General features: G+C 39.3%; 1 protein-coding gene across 1 annotated transcript; it reads left to right on the forward strand.

The window, feature by feature from the left end:
- The first annotated feature begins 3,450 nt into the window (after window positions 1–3,450).
- LOC130844335 (disintegrin and metalloproteinase domain-containing protein 29-like) lies at window positions 3,451–9,625 on the forward strand. Its single transcript, XM_057720630.1, is given in 3 exon segments — window positions 3,451–3,677; window positions 4,597–4,654; window positions 7,316–9,625. Coding segments are annotated over 3 exon segments (2,595 nt in total).
- The last annotated feature ends 12,972 nt before the right edge of the window (window positions 9,626–22,597 follow it).

The raw sequence follows: 22,597 nt of genomic DNA on the forward strand, positions 1-22,597 counted from the left end.
AGTCTTGCAAGATTGTACTTTTTTAAGAATTTATCCGCTTCTTTCAGATTATCCAATTTATTGGCATATAAATGCTTGTAGTAGTCTCTTATGACCTTTTGTATTTCTGCAATGTCGGTTGTTACTTCTCCTTTTTCATTTCTAATTCTGTTGATTTGCGTCTTCTCCCTTTTTTCCCTGATGAGTCTGGCTAACGGTTTATGAATTTTGTTTATCTTCTCAATGAACCAGCTTTTAGTTTCATTGATCTTTGCTATTGTTTCCCTCATTTCTTTTCCATTTATTTCTGATCTGATCTTTATGATTTCTTTCCTTCTGCTCACTTTGGGGTTTCTTTGTTCTTCTTTCTCTAATTGTTTTAGGTGTAAGGTAAGGTTGTTTATTTGAGATTTTTCTTGTTTCTTGAGGTAGGATTGTATTGCTATAAACCTCCCTCTTAGAACTGCTTTTGCTGTGTCCCATAGGTTTTGGGTCATTGTGTTTTCATTGTCATTTGTTTCCAGGTATTTTTTGATTTCCTCTTTGATTACTGCAGTGTCAACTTTGTTGTTTAATAGCATATCGTTTTGCCTCCACGTGGTTGTATTTTTTATAGCTTTTTTCCTGTAATTTACATCTAGTCTCATGGCATTGTGGTCAGAGAAGATGCTTGATATGATTTCAATTTTCCTGAATTTACTGAGGCTTGACTTGTGACCCAAGATGTGATCTATCCTGGGGAATGTTCTGTGTGCACTTAAGAAGTGTTTTCTGTAGTTTTTGGATGGAATGTCCTATAAATATCAATTAAGTCAAGATGATCTAATGTCTCATTTAGAGCTTGTGTGTCCTTATTTATTTTCTGTTTGGATGATCTGTCCATTGCTGTAACTGGGTGTTAAAAATCTCCTAGTGTTATTGTGTTACTATTGATTTCCCTTTTATGCCTGTTAGCATTTCCCTTATGTATTGAGGTGCTCCTATGTTGGGTGCATAGATACTTACAATTGTTATATGTTCTTCTTGGATTCATTCCTTAATCATTATGTAGCGTCCTTCCTTGTCTCCTCTAATAGTGTTTACTTTAAAGTCTAATTTGTCTGATATGAGTATTGCTACTCCAGCTTTCCTTTGAAGTCCATTTGCATGGAATATCTTTTTCCATCCCCTTACTTTCAGTCTGTATGTGTCCCTAGGTTTGAAGTGGGTTTCTTGTAGGCAGCATATATATAAGGGTCTTGTTTTTGTATCCATTCAGCCAGTCTGTGTCTTTTGGTTGGAGCATTTTATTCATTTACATTTAATGTAATTATTGACATGTATGTTCCTAGTACCATTTTCTTAGTTGTTTTGGTTGTGCTTTTTTAGGTCTTTTTCTTGTCTTGTGTTACTGCCTAGTGGAGTTCCTTTAGCAGTTTTTGTAAGGCTGGTTTGCTGGTGCCAAATTCTCTTAACTTTTGCTTGTCTGTAAAGCTTTTGATTTTTCCATTGAATCTGAAAGAAATTCTTGTTAGGTAGAGTATTCTTTGCTGTAGATTTTTCTCTTTCAAGACTCTATCTCCTGCCACTACCTTCTGGCCTGCAGAGTTTCTGCAGAAAGATCAGTTGTTATCCTTCTTGGTTTTCCCTTATATGTTATTTGCTGCTTTTCTCTTGCTGTTTTTAATATTTTTCCTTTTGTTTAATTTTCGTTAGTTTGATTAATATGTGCCTTGGTGTCTTTCTCCTTGGGTTTATTCTGTATGTGACTCTCTGCACTTCTTGGACTTGGTTTACTATTTCCTTTCCCATATTGGGGAAGTTTTACACCATAATCTCCTCAAATATTTTCTCAGACTCTTTCTTTTTTTCTTCTTCTGGGATGCCTATGATTCACATGTTGGTATGCTCAATATTACCCCCAAGGTCTCTGAGACTGTCTTCCATTCTTTTTATTCTTTTTTCTTTTTCCTGCTCTGTGGCAGTTATTTCCCCCATTCTATCTTCCAACTCACTTACTCGTTCTTCTGCCTCAGTTATTCTGCTGTTGATACCATCTAGAGTATTTTTAATTTCAGTTATTGTGTTGTTCATTATTGTTTGTTTGCTCTTTGGTTCTTCTAGGTACTTATTAAATGTTTCTTGTATTTTCTCTATTTTGTTTTCGAGACTTTGGATCATTTTTACTATCATTACTCTGAATTCTTTTTCAGGCAATTTTCCAATTCCTTCTTCATTTATTTGGTCTTGTGGATTTTTATCTTGCTCCTTTGCCTGCAAGTTCTTTGTTTTCTCATTTTGTTTAATTTATCATATTTGCTGTCTCCTTTTCCTATGCTGTCTAGTAGAAACTCCTCTTATCTTTGTTCTATTTGGCTTGAGGTGTCAATCACTGGAGCTTGCTGGCCTTTGATTGGATTCGGGGCTTGGTGTTGAGAATAAGAACTATGGAGGAGCACTTGCTGATTAATATTCCATGGGTCCAGAGTTTTCTGGTGGTCCAATGTTCTGGACTCTGCTCTGCTGTCTTGGAGGTCCAGATTTGACCCTCAGCCAGGGCACCAAGACCCTGGAAGCTGCATAGCATGAAGAAAAGGGAGGTAGAAGGAAAGCAAAGAAAAAAAAGGAAGAAAAAAGGGAAAGGGCAGACAGGTCCCCAAGATTGGTGGTAAAATCAACTGTAATCAGTCAACTTCACACAAGGAAATGTGCACACCTGTATTTGCAGAAAGAGAAGAGGAAAAGAAACCAATGATAAGAGAAAATGAGAGGGCAAAGAAAAGAAAGAAAAGAGTACTCATACCAGTTACAAGCAAATTCACATACACATATATAGTGTATAAATTTAACTAACAAATACCTAAAACCAGAAACAAGATAAGCATACAAAAAAGTCCTCCAATACTTCTAGGTATGGCTTTGCCCCTGCTGTGGAGAGAACTGTGGAGAGCTCAGACTGCGATCTGGTATTAGTCCTGTGTGTATTTGTCCCCACAGTCCCTAGTTGTCCCTTATGTCTGCAGCCTCTACTGTAGGAACATTCGTCTAATCAGGTGATCCACAGATGCAGGTTCTTTCAAGCCTATTGTGGGCATTAAATCTGCTCCTCCTGTGGCTGTTTTTCTCTCTCTTCTTTGGTCCTGCGGACCTCAGGGATCGGTTTTGGTTTTGGTCCCTGCTTGTGTGGGGGTTGCTCTCAGGAGTCGGTTCCCTGTCCAGGTAAGAGGGGATGAAAGAGAGTGACTGGGGCTCACTTGCAACTTCAGGTTGGAGGTAGGGAGGGATATGGCAGTCTAACTGAAATCTGCGGTATTGCTTGCAGCAGCAGAGGTCAATGTGACCCTGAGGTATTCTGTGCGTTCTCCCAGTGAAGTTGGTCCTGATTGCGGGACCCTTGGTGTTGGTGGGCTTCCCCTGCTGCCAGGAGGGTGTGGCCGATAACCTGCCTCACACACAAGACCCTTGGTGGCTGTGGGTGGGCAGGCCAGTGGAATGGCTGCGGGAGCAGGGGAGCGGGGTGGCAGGCAGGTGAGCAGACATTTGGTGGGACCCAGCAGTGTGCGGTGGGACCCAGCAGTGTGCGGTGGGACCCAGCAGTGTGCAGTGAGACCCAGCAGTGTGTGGGGTGGGTGGGGGCACGGTGCGGCAGGCTTTTTGATCCAGCAGCCCCCGGGCCGGTGGCATCGAGGCAGGGGCTGGGGAGTGGGGTGGGCTGGCAGGTGGGTGGGCATTCAACAGGATCCAGTGGTGGTGGGCGGGGTTGTGGGACTGCTGGCTTTTTGATCCAGCAGCCGTGAGTTGCATCGCTTTGCAGCCTGGAATTTGCAGAGAGGGATTTTCCTCCCAAGCACTCTGAAACAAAAGTCCCCTGCCTCTCCATCTGGTCCAGGTTTTCCCCAAACTCCCTATCTTGCTGGCTCACCTGCCCCCCATGCTGTTCTTATGAAGCCAGCCTGTGCTCTCTCCCTGGTGTCTGTTCTCTGAAGCCCCAGCCTCAACGCCCAGCCCCAACTGCCACCACAGGTGAGCAGATTAGTTTCTCTGGCTGGGGAGCGCTGCCTGACTCCTCTGTGCGGGGATCTCTCCACTCTACCCTCCACAGACCTGCTGTTGCTCTCTCTTTTGGGGGCTCCGAGGCTCCCCCATCCTTCCCCAACAGTGAGGGGCCTCCCCCGTGTGTGGGAGACTTCCCTCCTCGTAGCTCCCTCCCAGAGGGGCCGGTCTCCTCAGAATTCTTTGTCTTTTTCCCTTCTTTCCTTTGTGCTACCCAATTATGTGAAATTCTCTTGCCTCTTTGGTGGTCTCAGGTGTCCTGCTGGCATTCAGGAGGTGTTCTCCAGGAGCCACTCCCCAAGTGGATGTGTTTTTGATGTATTTGTGTGGAGGAAGGTGATCGCCACGTCCTACTCCTCCACCATCTTTTTCCAGTCCTCTATAGGTATATTTTTTGTGGTTACCTTGGGGCTTACATAAAATATCACAATTAAGGTAGTCTATATTAAGCTACTTAAGTCCAATTGTATACAAAAACTCTACACTTCAACTTCTCTTCAGCTCACATTTTATGTTGTTGTTGTCACAACTTATATATCAATTTTTACTATGTATTCTTTATATGTTTTTTACTTTTATTTTTAGTACTTTCAGATTTGACTTTGATACTAAAATTAAAAGTGATTTACCCACCACAATTAAGGTAATAATGTATTCTGGTATTGCCTATGGATGAGTTTACATTTATATGTTTATGTAATATATTTGTATGTACATCATACTTTCTTACACTATCATGTTGCTGTTTACCATTCCTTCAACTTGAAAAATTCTCATTAGCACTTCTCATAATGCACTTGTAGCAGTGATAAACTCCTTCAGCTTTTGTTTGTTTGGTGATGTCTTTATGTCTTTTTTTTGGAAAGACAGTTTTACCAGATATAGCATTCTTAGTTGACAGTTTTTTTTTTCTTTCAGAATTTTGACTACATCATCCAATATCCTCCAGACCTGTACGATTTCTGCTGAAAACTCTACTCACAGTTTCATAGTGGCTTTTTTGTGTGTTATATGTTGTTTTCTCTTGCCACTTTGAAACTTTCTTCTCTTTGGCTTTTCACAGTTTTAATGAGTCTTCATGTGGGTTTCTTTGGACTCATCTAATTTGAGACATTTTGGGCTTTGTGCATGTGGAGGCTCATCTCTTTCTTCAGATTTGGGAAATTTTCAGCCATCATTATTTTGAATACGTTATCTCGTCCTCTCTCTTCTCTTTCTATGACTTCCATCATGTGTATATTGGTCTTCCAGCTGGTGTCCTATAAACCCCTTACTTTCTTCACTCTTTCTTTTCTTCTGTAACTGAAGTTGGCAAAAGTAAATCCTGTATGCACACTTCCTCAGATCCCCAGACACTCTACAGGCAGACTTGCTGTAGGAACAGTGTGCTTGAAGAAGAAGAGTGTGACTGTGGCTCCTTACAGACGTGTACAACAGATCCCTGTTGTCAGTCAAACTGCACTCTGACACCTGGTGCTTTTTATGCTTTTGGGTTTTGTTGCCATAACTGCACATTCAGGGCTTCTGGCTCCATATGTAGGAAAGAGGAAAATGAATGTGATCTTCCAGGGTGGTGCAATGGGACATCCTATCAGTGGCGAGAAGATGTGTATGTATGTGCAGGACGGGACCCCCTTCATTCTTTTTTTTCTCCTTGAACTGAATAATTTTCCATAACCTATCTTTAAGTTGATTCATCCTTTCCTCTGCTTGATCCAGTCTAAACATTCTGGATTTAACTGGTGTCACTGGGCCATATTCAGATCTGGAGATGTGAGGAACAGAAGCCAACAGGCTGTGTCTCCTATGTTATTTGGTGAAGGGGTGGGATATATCAGGCTTTAAGAATGATACTGGTATGTTTAATATAGGGTTCCATTCCCTGCCCCAGTGTTGAGCTGAGGTTGGGTCAAATTGTTGGGATTTTGCTGCTGCCTCTAAAGGCAGATCAGTTAGTTACCTCGATATTGAATGAGGGTTAAGCTGGCCTGCCAGGGCTTTTATATTGCCAGTGCAGGTGGATTGCACAGCCCACCAGTGCACTGATTGTGGAGTGTGTTTTCAGTTGGTCTATAAGTCTCTGAAGTTGCTACTCGGGGTGAATCAACCCACATGCGTCTTGGCTCAAGAGCAGATGCTGGAGCACCTTGCTGGTCCTCCGTTGAGCTTCTCCATTCTCTGTCATTTGGACAGAGAGAGAAAACTATTCTTGAGGCTTTTGTTGGTTTTTGTCTACGCCTGCTGGTGATTCTGTGTTAAAGACCTCTCCAGCACCCAATCTGGGATATAAATGAGCAGTTAGAAGAAAACTCAGGGAACTCACCCTGTTGCCATTCCTCAAGTCTAGAGGTCTCTAGTCAGTCTGACTTTTGCTTTTTTGTTTTCAGGGGTATTTTTTGTCTTCCACTTAATTGTATCCAGAGTATTTAGTTGTATTTACACAAAATAAGCAGGGGAAACAGTCTATATCACTTTGTTCCAAAAACAAAATTGGCCTCAGGTGTTGAATAATGTTCTACATTAAAATGTAATCAAGCGTAAATACCTTTTGAGTAATTCTCCATGGAATAATAAAAGTCAAGTTGATCATTATGTACTATATAAGGAATTAAGCTAGGCATTATAGGAGATACTAACATTTGGGAAAGATATAGATACTGCTCTTGAGTACTTCTAATATGACAAGTCTAGTGAGGAAAGTAATGTAAGAAAGATAAAACTAAACATTTTGTTCTAGGGAGGTAATTGTAAGTAGAATAAAAGATATTTTACAACAACAGGAGAGTGTCGTTGTTATTGCTTTTAATATGTATCTTAGGTAATTGAGTAATTCATGACTTGAGGTTGAAAAACACAGGTATTATTACTTACACCAATTTAACATGTGTAAATTAGGACCATCCCTGCAAGCCAAGACATATGGCCACCTTATCCTTAAGATCTTTTTTTTTTTTAATTTTTTATTGTGGAAATGTTTAACATATACATATATTTGGAGAACAGTATAAGAAATCCTTAATTGCCCACCATCCAAGTTCAATAACTAAAAATCTATGGCCAGTTTTCACTCTTCTATGCTCCCCCAATGCCCCTCCGCCTTATCAATCTTTAAAAACAAATTCTGTGCAGTTTCTAGAGTCATCCCTTGATCAAAACACTGGTCACTTTCACTGTATGCCTTTCTCTTTTCTTCCTATCAGGCCCTTTTCTAACCACCCCCATCCATATGCTTTATTTTGTTTTACTTGTAGGGCTGATGCGCTAATGGTTCAATTCTGCCAGAAGACAGATATTTAATGATTAGCTCTGTACACCAACCTGCTCAGAATAAGGAGCCAGACCATCTGTGACTCCCAGCCCTGCCTGCCTTCTTCTCTGGATCAATAATGGTGGCTTCATAATGACTGTGATTAAAGCCCTGTTGTACACGAGGATCATACCCCTACTACACTGGCTTGGGGTGTTTCTGTCTTTTTCAGGACACACCCGGGCTGAGCATCCCCAGTATCACAGTCCCCCAGAAGTGGTGATTCCCTTGAAGGTAGCACACACTGGCAGAAGTATGAAGCCTCCAGGGCAGCTCTCTTATAGCCTGCATTTTGGCGGCCAGAGACACGTTCTCCACATGAATGTCAAGAAGCATTTGCTGTCCAGACACCTCCCAGTGTTCACCTACTCAGACCAGGGTGCTCTCCTGAAGGACCAGCCTTTTGTCCAGAATGACTGCTACTATCACGGTTATGTGGAGGCGGACCCAGAATCCCTTGTTGCCCTCAGTACCTGTTTTGGTGGCTTTCGAGGATTATTACAGATAAATGATGTTGTTTATGAAATTAAGCCCATGATGTTTTCTATCAAATTTGAACACCTGGTATATAAAATGGACAGTGAGGAGATCCAGTTCACAAACATGAAATCTGGTTTTATGCAAGAGGAAATTGTACACCAATTTGAGTTTCAAGAGACTGATAATTCCACTCTGAAACAAAGTCACTACGATGGCTGGTGGATCCATTCATTTCTTGTTGAAATTGCAGTGGTGGTAGATAATACTCTATATAATCATTATAAAAGGAACGTCTCAAAGTTGCAGGAGGATGTATTTCTTATTGTAAATATAGTGGATTCCATTTATCAGGTAATGGGTATGAAGGTGTTATTGTTTGGTATGGAGTACTGGACTAAAAGAAACCAGGTTGAAGTGGATGCTGTAAGGAGGTCTCTGAGAGATTTCTGCCATTGGAAGGCTAATACCATTGATGCCCGCATGGCACATGATACTGTACATCTTTTTATAAATAAGACATTAAGAGGATTAAGTGGTTTAGGCTATGTTGCAGGAATGTGTAGATCACACTTTAGTTGTGCAGTTGTAACTTTTGGAAACAAAACCTTGGCCATTATTGGAATTGCAATGGCTCATCATATAGGTCATAATTTGGGTATGTATCATGACGGAGTACTGTGTGTGTGTTCAGCAGGTTATTATAGATGTATAATGCGTCATGACAACCCACCAATAACCCACTTTAGCAACTGCAGTTATTCTTATTTTTGGGGATATACTGTACAGAAGGCAAAATGTTTGCAGTACACTGTATACACAAAGGACATATTTTCAAGGAAGCGCTGTGGAAATGGTATTGTTGAAGAAGGAGAAGAGTGTGACTGTGGATCTTTCCAGCTTTGTTCAAAAGATGCCTGTTGTCTGACAAACTGCAGTCTGAGTTTTGGGTCTACTTGTGCTTTTGGGCTTTGTTGCAAGGACTGCAAGTTCTTACCATCGGGAGAAATGTGTAGAAAGGAGGTTAATGAGTGCGATCTTCCAGAGTGGTGCAATGGATCATCCCATATGTGCCCAGATGATGTTTATGTAGAAGATGGAATTCCCTGCAATGACAACGCCTACTGCTATGAAAAGAGATGTAACGACCGCAATGCACAGTGTAGGCAGATTTTTGGCCAGAAGGCAAAGAACGCGAACAACAGTTGCTACAAACAAATAAACACTCAAGGTGACCGTTTTGGTAACTGTGGAGTTGAAGGCCCTACATATCTAAAATGCAGTATGTCGGACAGCTTGTGTGGGAGAATTCAGTGTGATAATGTGGCAGAAATTCCCCTTCTGACAGAGCACTCTACTGTGCATGGGACTCGCTTCAACAACGCCACCTGCTGGGGTACAGACTACCACATTGGGATGACCATACCTGATATTGGTGAAGTGAAAGATGGCACAGAGTGTGGCCCAGAACACGTCTGCATCGGAAGGAAGTGTGTCCATCTCTCTCGCTTGGATAGTAATTGTTCACCTAAGTTCTGTAACATGCGGGGGATCTGCAACAATAAACATCACTGCCATTGCAACTATAAGTGGGACCCTCCCAACTGCCTAAAACAAGGCGATGGTGGTAGTGTTGACAGTGGCCCACCCCCTAAGAGACAGAGGATAAAGAAGATTTACCTGGTACTACCATGTCTTATTTTGTTGTTAATTCTATTATGTTGCCTTCTTTTGCTTTGTATGAGGAGAAAACCTAAGGGAAAAAAGGAAAAAGTTCAGCTTCAACCTGAAGAGCCCAAGCAAAAGACTCAGACTCAACATGGGAAATGAAAACAATCGGTACCAAAAAATGTATCTGAATAGATATGCATTAAAAAAGGTGACTCCTAAATTGTTTCTACTCACTCTTCTTTATTTTAAATAATTGGAAATTTTATTTTTCCTGAAATGTATTTCTTTATATCTTCTAGAAAAAGGCATGGCACATGGGTGGTATACCAGTTTTGAAGTCACTGCTTTTCAGTTCCAAGGCCCCTTCCCATTTTTTACTCTGTTTTATAGGAACCACATTGCTGCTGTATCAGCCCTCTTTCTACAGAGATCTGCAGTAGGGCAAATGCGAGGGGATTTGGAAATCTGGGAGACCTGCTTCCTGTATCTCAATCTTTTCTCAGTACCCGATTTTACACTGCCAGTTATACTTAGTTTCAATATCCTTTAAAAAACATTCAGCCCAGACCAACCTCATTGTCAGTCTAAAATATACCAGCATAGCTGTCTGAGCCCCAGGTCTTTGATCTCTCTACCACTGCCTCAAATCCTCTGCACCAGCTTAGCAGTACCTGCTGTGAGGGTTTTGAGTCTCATTTTTGAGATTGATGGGGCCAGCCCTACAGTTCTCTAGATTCAAATAACCCAATCTCTTCCCTTTGCGCTTCAGCTCCATGAATGAAGTCACCTTCTTGCAATTAGTATTTTATGCTTATTAACCAGGTACTAGCACAATGCCTCCCTTAATTTGCTGTTTTCTTTAGTAGCTGTTTACCCAATTCCTTATATTTAATTCTATCCCCCTAAGATCACTGATTTATTTTCTGACTGAATTCTGTTACAGTACTCATCTTGGTATAATGAAAAAAGTGGGAGTGAGGAAATATCAGTTTGTTTGTTTGTTTGCTTGAATGTTTCTTTCCCACTGCCCTTAACCATCTTGTGAAAATTACTTGCATTTACTGCAAGTTTCCAACAAAATAAAAAAAATTACAGAATAATAAGAGCTGTCTCTAAATTTCTGGGTTTCTTTGGTTATAAAATGGGGTAAAAGAGATACTTTCAATTTTAGTTAGGTCTATGTAGACAAGCAATTTTTCTGAAAACAGCTATACAATGCCAAGTACATTTCTTGAAATTTTATTTTAAAAGTATCTGCAGAGGAAATGAAGATTCGAAGACTTAAAAACTACAAGGAAGGGAAAACAATTTGAATTGTCAGTACTTTTTCCCCCGGAACAAAAATCCTTGTTTCCTGTAACATGATGGTTTTGAATATGAATTAATGATCAAGCTTGACCTACCCAGTTACAGTTCCTCTGTTGAAGAAAGAAACTTGAAAAACCCTTAGTGTGCAGAATAGACTAGATTGATAAATTAGGCACTTAACAGCATCAAATTCAAAATCAACTTTTCCCACACCACTTTTGCTGAGTTTAGACCCATCTGCTGGGAAATCGGTTGAAGTCTTTAAAGACAGATATCTGCAGTCTGTTGTAGTTAGGAAGCAAAGACCTAGCGGGAGTTTGCCTCAAGGACATGTAATGCCTTCCCTTTAAAACATGTGGCTGATTTTGAAGGAGCCTGGAATATAAGCTAGAGAACTTAACTTTGAAGATTTGAGTATCAGAACACAGTCACTCATTGCTTTCAGAGCTGAGAAAATAGAGGCTTATGGGCTCCCAGTAGGAAGTCCAGTAAAGGCATATGTGCCTTCCTAAAACTACACTATTTCTGACCAAACTCAATTCCTTACTGTACTAAAGTTATCAATCACTCAGCCTATCTTCCAAACAGAGGAAAGATAAACACTTCTCAAGGTGAAGGTAACTCTACCTTGAACCCTCATGGTTCCTTATATAGAACATCTAGCATACAATAAAGCATTATCACATATACCAAAAGGAAGAAATTAAGGCCAACCATAAAGGGAAAACAGCAATAACTAAGATAGTGACAGAGAAGAGAGAAGCCAGCTAAAGGATGATGCAAACAGTGGAAAAGATGATGCTGAACAAAAAAATCCCCATGACTACTATTTTAGAGAAGCGAGGAGAAGAAAATAACAGACCATGTGAAAGAAAGTAGGTTCATTTCACCAGAAAATTGGCATCTGTGCGAACTTGTTAAATTCAGAAAATCAGTAAACAGTTTGAATTCCATACTGCATTGTATAATTAACTACATTAGTGAAGTATAAGAAAAGTTAGTAAAAAGAAAAGTCAATGACTGACACACAAGGAAAAAACCATTAAAATAGAGAAGTGATTTGTGAGACACATCAATAAATCTGAAATCATTCAAATAGAGTACCATTTGAAGAAAAAGAGAACTGAACAGAAGTAATAAAAAACATTCAATGGCTTAAATTTCCCCAAAGTAGGGAAACATATTATCCCACTCCTTTAAGAAAATCAATGAATTTCAAGCAGAAATAAGCAAACGGAAATACACACCTAACCATATCATAGTAAAACTGCTGAAAACCAGAAACACTGAGAAATCTTAAGAGCAGCCAGAGATAAAATATCCATATCTCAAAAGAAATGACAATAAAATAGATGGTTGACTTCAATAAAATAATTGAATGCAGAGGACACTGAAATAACATATTTACTCAATAAACTGTAGTTGCCAATCTAGAATTCTTTAGTTTGTGAAGATAACATTCAATAATGGAGAACAAAACTTTCCTTTGGCAAACAAATCATTGCCAGTAGGCCAGCACTCAAAGAAATATCATTTATTTTTCAGTCAGGAGAAACATGATACCAGAAAGAAACATGAATGTGTCAGTGGGTGTGAAGTACACAAGAAACAGTAAATACATGGGTAAAAGTAAATGTCCAAAAATACTAGCAGTGTCTTACGGATTGTAAATACACGGAGAACAAAATGCAAATGCATTTGTCACAAATGCTGAGAGGTATGTAAATAGAGATAAAAGGTCTAAACTTCTAGCAGTATTGGGAAGAGGTAAATTAATGATGTGGATTATACTATATGATGCTGCAGACGCATGTTGCAATTCCAGGGTAATCATTAAAATAATTAGAGTATGTACATATAAGAAATTTATTGAAGGAACAAAAGGCATAATAAATGATATTTTTTTCCACATATATAGGCATGTGAGGAGAAACAAGCATAATCCAGATGTGAAATTAAAAAAAAGTAAAACTGGTAGAAATGAGATCTATGTAAAATGGATTACATTAACCAAGTAGAAGACTGACATATTTCAGAGTGAATAACATATAAAATCTAGCATTATGATATTGTTTATTAGAAACACCTTAAAAGTAAAGACATAGAGAGTGTAAAAACTTAAAAGAAATTTTTGGGTGGAGTAGGAGGACATGCGCTCACTCCCTCTTGCAAGAGCACCGGAATTACAACTAACTGCTGAACAATCATCGACAGAAAGACACTGGAACTCACAAAAAAAAAAACACCCCACATCCAGAGACATAGGAGAAGCCGCAATGAGACGGTAGGAGGGGCGCAATCTTGTTAAAATCAAATCCCATAAATGCTGGGTGGGTGACTCACAAGCTGGAGAACAGTTATACTGCAGAAGTCCACCCACTAAAGTGAGGGTTCTGAGCCCGTCAGGCTTCCCAACCTGGGGGTCCAGCAACGAGAGGAGGAATCCCCAGAGAAACAGACTTTGAAAGCCAGTGGGATTTGATTGCAGGACTTCCACAGGACTGGGGGAAACAGACATTCCACTCTTGGAGGGCACACAAAAAAGTGTGCTCACCAGGACCCAGGGGGAAGGAGCAGTGACCCCATAGGAGACTGAACCAGACCTACCTGCTTGTGTTGGAGGGTTGCCTGTAGAGGTAGGGGGCAGCTGTGGCTCACCAAGGAGATGGGGCACTGGTGGCAGGGGTTCTGGGAAGTGCTCATTGGCGTGAGCCTTCCCAGAGTCTGCCATTAGCCCCACCAAGGAGCCTGTAAGCTCCAGTGCTGGGTAGCCTCACGTCAAACATCCAACAAGGTGGAAACACAGCCCCACCCATTGGCAAACAAGCAGATTAAAGTGTCACTGAGCTCCACCCACCAAATTGGATTAAAGTGTTACTGAGCTCTGCCCACCCAGCCCAACCCACCATCAGTCCCTCCCATAAGGAAGCACCCATGAGCCTCCTAGGTAGCTTCCTCTACAAGAGGGCAGATGGCAGAATCAAGCAGTATCAGCAGTATTTCATCTTGTGGAACTGAAAACCACAGCCATAGAAAGACAGAGAATATGAAAAGGCAAAAGATTTTGTACCAGATGAAGGGACAAGCTAAAATGCTAGAAAAACAACTAAATGAAGAGGAGATAGGCACCCTTCCAGGAAAACAATTCAGAATAATGATGGTGAGGATGATCCAGGACTTTGAAAAATGACTGGTTGCAATGATTGAAAAGTTGCAAGAAAAGTTTACCAAAGACCTAAAAGAATTAAAGAACAAACAAACAGAGATATGCAACACGATAACTGAAATGAAAAATACACTAGAAGGAACCAATAGCAGATTAACGGAGGCAGAAGGGCGAATAAGTGAGCTGGAAGACAGAATGGTGATCATCACTGATGCAGAAAAGAATAAGGAAAAAAGAATGAAAAGAACTGAAGACAGCCTACGAGACCTCTGGGACAGTGTTAAACACAACAACGTTCACATTATAGGGGTCCCAGAAGGAGAAGAGAGAGAGAAAGGACCCAAGAAAATACTGGAAGAGATTATAGTTGAAAATTTCCCTAACATGGGAAAGGAAGTAGCTAGCCAAGTCCAGGAAGTGCAGAGAGTCCCGGGCAGGATAAACCCAAGGAGAAACATGCCAAGACATATAGCAGGCAAATTGACAAAAATTAAAGACAGAGAAAAGTAATTAAAAGCAACAAAGGAAAAACGACAAATAACATACAAGGGAACTCCCATCAGGTTAACAGCTGATTTCTCAGCAGAAACTCTGCAAGCCAGAAGGGAGTGGCATGATATATTTCAAGTGATGAAAGGGAAGAACCTACAACCAAGAATACTCTACCCAGCAAGGATCTCATTCAGATTCAACGGAGACATCAAAAGCTTTACAGACAAGCAACAGCTCAGAGAATTCAGCACCACCAAACCAGCCCTACAGCAAATGCTAAAGGAACGTCTCTAAGCAGGAAACATAAGAGAAGAAAAGGACCTACAAAAACATTAAAAAAGCAATTAAGAAAATGGTAATAGGAACATACATATCGATAATTACCTTGAATGTAAATGGACTAAATGCCCCAATGAAAAGACAAAGACTGGCTGAATGGATACAAAAACAAGACCCATATATATGCTGTCTCCAAGAGACCCACTTCACACCTAGGGACACATACAGACTGAAAGTGAGGGGATGGAAAAAGATATTCCATGCAAATGGAAATCAAAAGAAAGCTGGAGTAGCGATACTTATATCAGATACAATAGACTTTAAAAGAAAAAATGTTACAAGAGGCAAGAAAGGACACTACATAAAGATTGAGGGATCAATCCAAGAAGAAGAGATAACAATTATAAATATATATGCACCCAGTATAGGAGCACCTCAACACATAAGGCAAATGCTAATAACTACGAAAAAGGAAATTGACAGTAACACAATCATAGTGGGGGACTTTAACACCTCACTTACCTCAATGGACAGATCACCCACACAGAAAATTAATAAGGAAACACAAGCTTTAAATGACACAATAAATCAGCTTGATTTAATAGATATCTATAGGACATTACATCCAAACACAGCAGATTACACTTTCTTCTCAAGTGCACATGGAACATTCTCCAGGATAGATCACATTTTGGGTCATAAAAAAAGCCTTGGTAAATTCAAGAAAATTGAAATCGTATCAAACATCTTTTCTGACCACAACACTATGAGATTAGAAATCAATTATAGGAAAAAAACTGTAAAAAACACAAACACATGGAGGCTAAACAATACGCTACTAAATAACCAAGAGATCACCGAAGAAATCAAAGAGGAAATCAAAAAATACCTAGAGACAAATGCAGCAAAGGCAGTTCCAAGAGGGAAGTTTATAGCAATACAATCCTACCTCAAGAAACAAGAAAAATCCCCAGAAAAACAATCTAACCTTACACCTAAAGAATCTAAAGAAAGAAGAGCAAACAAAACCCAAAGTTAGTGGATGGAGAGAAATCATACAGATCAGAGAAGAAATAAATGAAATAGAAACAAAGAAAACAATAGCAAAAATCAATAAAACTAAAAGCTGGTTCTTTGAAAAGATAAATAAAATCGACAAACCTCTAGCAAGATTGATCAAGAAAAAGAGGAGGAGGACTCAAATCTATAAAATTAGAAATGAAACAGGAGAAGTTACAACAGACACCGCAGAAATAAAAAGCACCATAAGAGACTACTACAAGCAACATATATGCCAATAAAATGGACAACCTGGAGGAAATGGACAGATTCTTAGAAAGGTATAACTTTCCAAGACTGCATCAGGAAGAAATAGAAAATATGTACAGACCAATCACAAGTAATAAAATTGAAACTGTGATTAAAAATCTCCCAACAAACAAAAGTACAGGACCAGATGGATTCACAGGTGAATTTTATCAAATGTTTATAGAAGAGCTAACACCCATCCTTCTCAAACTCTTCCAAAAATTGCAGAGAAAGGAACACTCCCAAACTCATTTTATGAGGCCACCATCACCCTGATACCAAAAGCAGACAAAGATACTACAAAAAAAGAAAACGACAGACCAATATCACTGATGAATTTAGATGCAAAAATCCTCAACAAAATACTAGCCAACAGAATCCAACAACACATTAGAAGGATCATACACCATGATCAAGTGGGGTTTATCCCTGGAATGCAAGGATTCTTCAATCTACCCAAATCAATCAATGTGATACACCATATTAACAAATTGAAGGATAAAAACCACATGATCATCGCAATAGATGCAGCTTTTGACAAAATTCAGCACCCATTTATGATAAAAACTCTCCAGAAGGTGGGCAGAGAGGGAACCTACCTCAATATAATAAAGGCCATATATGACAAACCCACAGCAAACATCATTCTCAATGGTGAAAAACTGGAAGCATTCCCTCTAAGATCAGGAACAAGACAAGGATGTCCACTCTCGCTACTACTATTCAACATAGTTTTGGAAGTCTTTGCCACAGCAATCAGAGCAGAAAAAGAAATAAAAGGAATACAAATTGGAAAAGAAGAAGTAACACTGTCACTGTTCGCAGATGACATGACACTATACATAGAAAATCCGAAAGATGCCACCAGAAAACTACATGAGCTAATCAATGAATTTGGTGAAGTTGTAGGATACAAAATTAACACACAGAAATCTCTTGCATTTCTATACACTAACAATGAAAGATCAGAAAGAGAAATTAAGGAAACAATCCCATTCACCATTGCAACAAAAAGAATAAAATACCTCGGAATAAACCTAGCTAAGGAGGTAAAAGACCTGTACTCAGAAAACTATAAGACACTAATGAAAGAAATCAAAGATGACACAAACAGATGGAGGGACATACCATGTTCTTGGATTAGAAGAATCAACATTGTGAAAATGACTATACTACCGAAAGCTATTTACAGATTCAATGCAATCCCTACCAAATTACCAATGGCATTTTTCACAGAACTAGAACAAAAAATTTTATGATTTGTATGGAGATGCAAAAGACCCCGAACAGCCAAAGCAATCTTGAGAAGGAAAGATGGAGTTGGTGGAATTAGGCTTCCCGACTTCAGGCTATACTACAAGTGTACAGTGATCAAGACAGTATGGTACTGGCTCAAAAACAGAAATATAGATCAATGGAACAGGATAGAAAGTCCAGAGATAAACTACGGTCAACTAATCTATGATAAAGGAGGCAACGATATACAATGGGGAAAAGGCAGCCTCTTCAATAAGCAGTGCTGGGAAAACTGGACAGCTACATGTCAAAGAATGAAATTAGAACACCCCCTAACACCATACACAAAAAGAAACTCAAAATGGATTAAAGACCTAAATGTAACGCCAGACACTATAAAACTCCTAGAGGAAAACATAGGACGAATACTCTTTGACGTAAATCACAGCAAGATCTTTTTTGATCCACCCCCTAGAGGAATGGAAATAAAAACAAATATAAATAAGTGGCAGCTAATGAAACTTAAAAGCTTCTGCACAGCAAAGGAAACTATAAGCAAGACGAAAAGACAACCCTCAGAATGGGAGAAAATATTTGCAAACGAATCAACAGACAAAGGATTCATCTCCAAAATATATAAACAGTTCCTCCAGCTCAATATCAAAAAAACAAACAACCCAATCCAAAAATGGGCAGAAGACCTAAACAGGCATTTCCCCAAAGAAGACATACGATGGCCAAGAGGCACATGAAAAGCTGCTCAACATCACTAATTATTAGAGAAATGCAAATCAAAACAACAATGAGGTATCACCTCACACGGGTTAGAATGGGCATCATCAGAAAATCTACAAACAGTAAATGCTGGACAGGGTGTGGAGAAAAGGGAACGCTTTTGCAGTGCCAGTGGGAATGTAAACTGATACAGCCACTATGGAGAACAGTATGGAGGTTCCTTGCAAAACTAAAAATAGAACTACCATATGACCCAGCAATCCCACTGCTGGGCATATACCCAGAGAACACCATAATGCAAAAAGACACATGCACTCCAATGTTCACTGCAGCACTATTTACAATAGCCAGGACATGGAAGCAACCTAAATGTCCATCAACAGATGAATGGATAAAAAAGATGTGGTACATATGTACAATGTAATACTACTCAGGTGTAAAAAGCAATGAAACTGGGACTTTTGTAGAGACATGGATGGACCAAGAGACTGTGATACAGAGCGAAGTGAGTCAGAAAGAGAAAAAAATCAAATATCGTATACTAACACATATATGCGGACTATAGAAAAATGGTACAAATCAACCGGTTTGCAAGGCAGAAACAGAGACACAGATGTAGAGAACAAACATATGGACACCAAGTGGGGAGAGAGAGGAGAGTTGGGGGGGGAATGAATTGGGAGATTGGGATACCAAATAGGACACTCTAAATATATGCAGTTTATTGTATCTTAACTGTATCTCAATAAAAGTTCTAAATAAATTTTTTCATGTACATATTAACCAAATTAAGTTAGTGTGATCCTTTCAATATCTGATGACAAAGACTTTAAGGCACAAAACATTACTATAAGTAAGGAGGAATAGGCAAGTCATCAGAAGATATGACAATCTTCAATGTGTATGCATCCACTAATATAGCTTCAAATATACAGGGGAAAATATAGAAATAGACAAACCTACAATTACCAATAGGGATTCTTTTTGCTGACTTCTCTCAACAGTAACAGAAAGAGTAGAAAATAAATCCTGCAGGATCAGCAGATTTTTCAATACATAATTAACAAACTTCATATATTAGATATAAAAAGAGAAGGAATAAACCCAAAAGGGGCTAAATTCACTTTGGTTCATCTGCATAGGGACTATTACCAAGGTCTACCTTATGATGGGTCAAAGAGAAAGCCACAGCAAATTTCACGTGGTTTTAATTAACAAGAGAGTATTTTCTCTAGGCCTTATATAATTAAGCTGGAAGTCAACAACATTAAAGATAACTAGAAAAACTGGTACAGATACCTTACCAATTGCCTGGTACAGTTCTGACTCTGGTCCTACATCTGACAACTACTAAGATTCTGCACCCAATTTCAGTGTGTGTGTGTGTGTGTGTGTGTGTGTGTGTGTTGGCGGGGCCGGGGGGGCGGTCTTCACACCACCAAGAAATTCTCCTACACCACCTGGGTGTTCTACAATTCAACTCAATTCTAATCCTACCTGGAGATAGTGTCAGATGCCAGAGGTTAAGGGCTCAGTCCTACATGACTGCTCTCTCCTCCCTCAGATACCAATCACAAGGCCAGGCTATCACCCAGGCTTCTGACCAACCTGTTAGAGGTTAGAGATTCCAATGACCCCCTCTTGGGGTTCAATTAATTTATCAGAAGAGCTACAGAACTCGGATAAACATTTTACTTACTAAACTACCAGCTTATTATAAAAGGATATAACTCAGGAACATCCAGATGGAGGAAATGCACAGGGCAAGATATGTGGGAATGGTGCAAAGCTTCCATGCCCTTTCCATGTGCACCTCTCTCCCTGCATCTCTACATGTTCACCAACCCAGAAGCTCTGCAAACTTTACCCTTTTGGAGTTTTATGGAGGCTTCATTACATAGACATGATTCATTAAATTATTAGCCATTGGTGATTGAATCCAACCTCCAGTCCCTCTCTCCTCCACGGAGGTAGGGGGCAAAGGAGGTGGAAAATTGCTACCCTCTGTGGAGAAAAGGGAACTCTCCTGCCCTGCTGGTGGGAATGTAAGTTGGTACAGACACTATGGAAAACAGTTTGGAGGTTCCTTAATAAACTAAAAATGTAAATACCATATGACCCAGCAATCCCACTACTGGGCTTATACCCAGAGAAAACCCTAATCCAAAAAGAAACATGTACCATAATGTTCACTGCAGCACAGTTTACAACAGCCAGGATGTGGAAGCAACCTAAATGCCCATCAATAGATGAGTGGATAAAGAAGAGTGGCACATATATACAATGGAATATTACTCAGCCATAAAAAAGAATGACATTGAGTTATTTGTAATGAGGTGGATGGACCTGAAGTCTGTCATACAGAGTGATGTGAGACAGAAAGAGAAAAACAAATACCGTATGCTAATTCATATATACGGAACCTAAAACAAAAATGGTACTGATGAACCCAGTGACAGGGCAAGAATAAAGATGCAGATATAGAGAACAGACTTGAGGACACGGCGGGACAGAGCAAAGGGGAAGCTGGGACGAAGTGAGAGAGTAGCTTTGGCATATATACACTACCAAATGTAAAATAGGTAGTGGGAAGTTCCTGCATAACGTAGGGAGATAAGCTCGAGGATGGGTGATGACTTAGAGGGCCAGGATAGGGAGGGTGGGAGAGAGTTGCAGGAGGGAGGGGATATGGGGATATATATCTAAATACAGCTGATTTACTTTCATTACCTCAAAAACTGGCAGAACAGTGTAAAAAACAATTATATTCCAATAAAGAGCTTAAAAAAAATTCCTACCCTCTAATCACACGGTTTTGCTCCACTGGCAGCCAGCATCCTTCCCTACATTGTTTCTAAAAGTCACCTCACTAATGTAACAAAGGACAATTTTATTGCACTCATCAGTCTGAAAATTCCCTAGGTTCTACTAGCTCTGTGACAGAAACAGGGATGAAGCTCAAATATACATGTCTTATGATAAATCACAATGTCACAATATCACAACTGGAAATAAAATATTTATGTATTTCTAAATAATCTATATGTCAAGGAGGAATCAAAACAGAAATTAAGAAATGATTCGAACAGAACTACAAATAACTACAATATATGTAAATTACACAGTATTCAACTAAAGCAGTATTTTCAGGAACATGTACAGTCTTATATACCTATGTTTGAAAAAAAAGGAAAAGACTGAAGATGCATTGATTTAACTTTACATGGCATGAAATTAGAAAAATAACAACACATTTGATCTAAGGCAGTTAGGGAGAGAGCCGTAATACAACCAGGAGAAGGAATCAATGAAATTAAAACAAATGCACATGGAAAAAATCAGCAAGCAGAAAATTTGATTCATTGAATAAACTTAAAATATCATGACTCATGAAGAAAATAAAAGAGAAAACACAGGTTACCATGTCCATAAAAGGAAAGGGGACATCACAAATGAGCATGTATGATGAAAAAATATGAACAGTTTTTCACCACTAAATTTGACACTTTGGATAAATAAACAAGTCTATTGGACAAGTCAAATAACCAAGCCAACAGAGAAATGAATATATTAAAGAGATTGAATCACTGTTGCAGAGAACTGGTCAGTTGAATAAGGTTTTCAGTCAAATCTTTCAAAAACATAAGAAATATATACCACTAATTTCACAAGAACTTTAAGAAAAGGAATAGCTCAAAACTCTGTGAGACTTGGGGTAACTTAATTCTCAAACCTGACATTGGCATTACACCCCCCAAATTTTCCTACCAATTTCTTTTATGAAAGTAGATATTGTAAAAATAAATACATAAACAAACAAACACTAACCTCAATTAAATAGAGTTGGGAGACCAGAAGGAAGAGCTCTCACACCCTGAATGACAGCAGAACCCAGCAGGAAGAAGAAAGGCCCTTCTTTCCTGGCAACAAGTCAGCCAATGAAAAACCATGCACTCTTTGTTTAGTATGGCCCACCCAACTTCCTTTTCCTATCTACAAAAGAGTTCTCCTTCCCTGTTGTGTGGCAGCTTGCACATGGCTCACCATGGTTGCAGACTCTGAGTTGCAATTCTTTGCTGGTCCCAAATAAACCCAATTTAGCTAGAGAAAAAACTGGCAGTATATTTGTTTCAGGTCAACAATATAATATTCCTAAAATGTTTATAAAGAATATAAATTTCAGCATGTTGTGGAAACAATAGTGCATCATCATGATCAAATGGTTTATATTTTAGGTATTTCTCAATTACCAGAAGAGAAATCTCTATAACTCACAGTAACAGAGCACCTGAGGAAATCATATCTCAACACATACAAAAATTATTTCACCAAAGTCCACATTTATTAATAAAATCACTTGGTGTACATGGAATAGAGGGGTATCTAGAAAAAAATGACCTGAATGTCCTGCAGGAAACATCATACATGATGGTGAGCTATATGAGACTTTCTAAGGATATTGCTGAAGAGACAAAAATGGCACCCTGTCACTACTTCTTATGAGCATGTTACTGGATGTGCTAGACTGAATAAAATTAGAAATAAAAGAAATAAAGTGGTATAAAAATAAAGATGGAAGAAACAAAACTGTTGTTATTCACAAGTGG

This window comes from Hippopotamus amphibius, chromosome 2 (genome assembly GCF_030028045.1).
Source record: "Hippopotamus amphibius kiboko isolate mHipAmp2 chromosome 2, mHipAmp2.hap2, whole genome shotgun sequence".
Classification (NCBI taxonomy): domain Eukaryota; kingdom Metazoa; phylum Chordata; class Mammalia; order Artiodactyla; family Hippopotamidae; genus Hippopotamus; species Hippopotamus amphibius.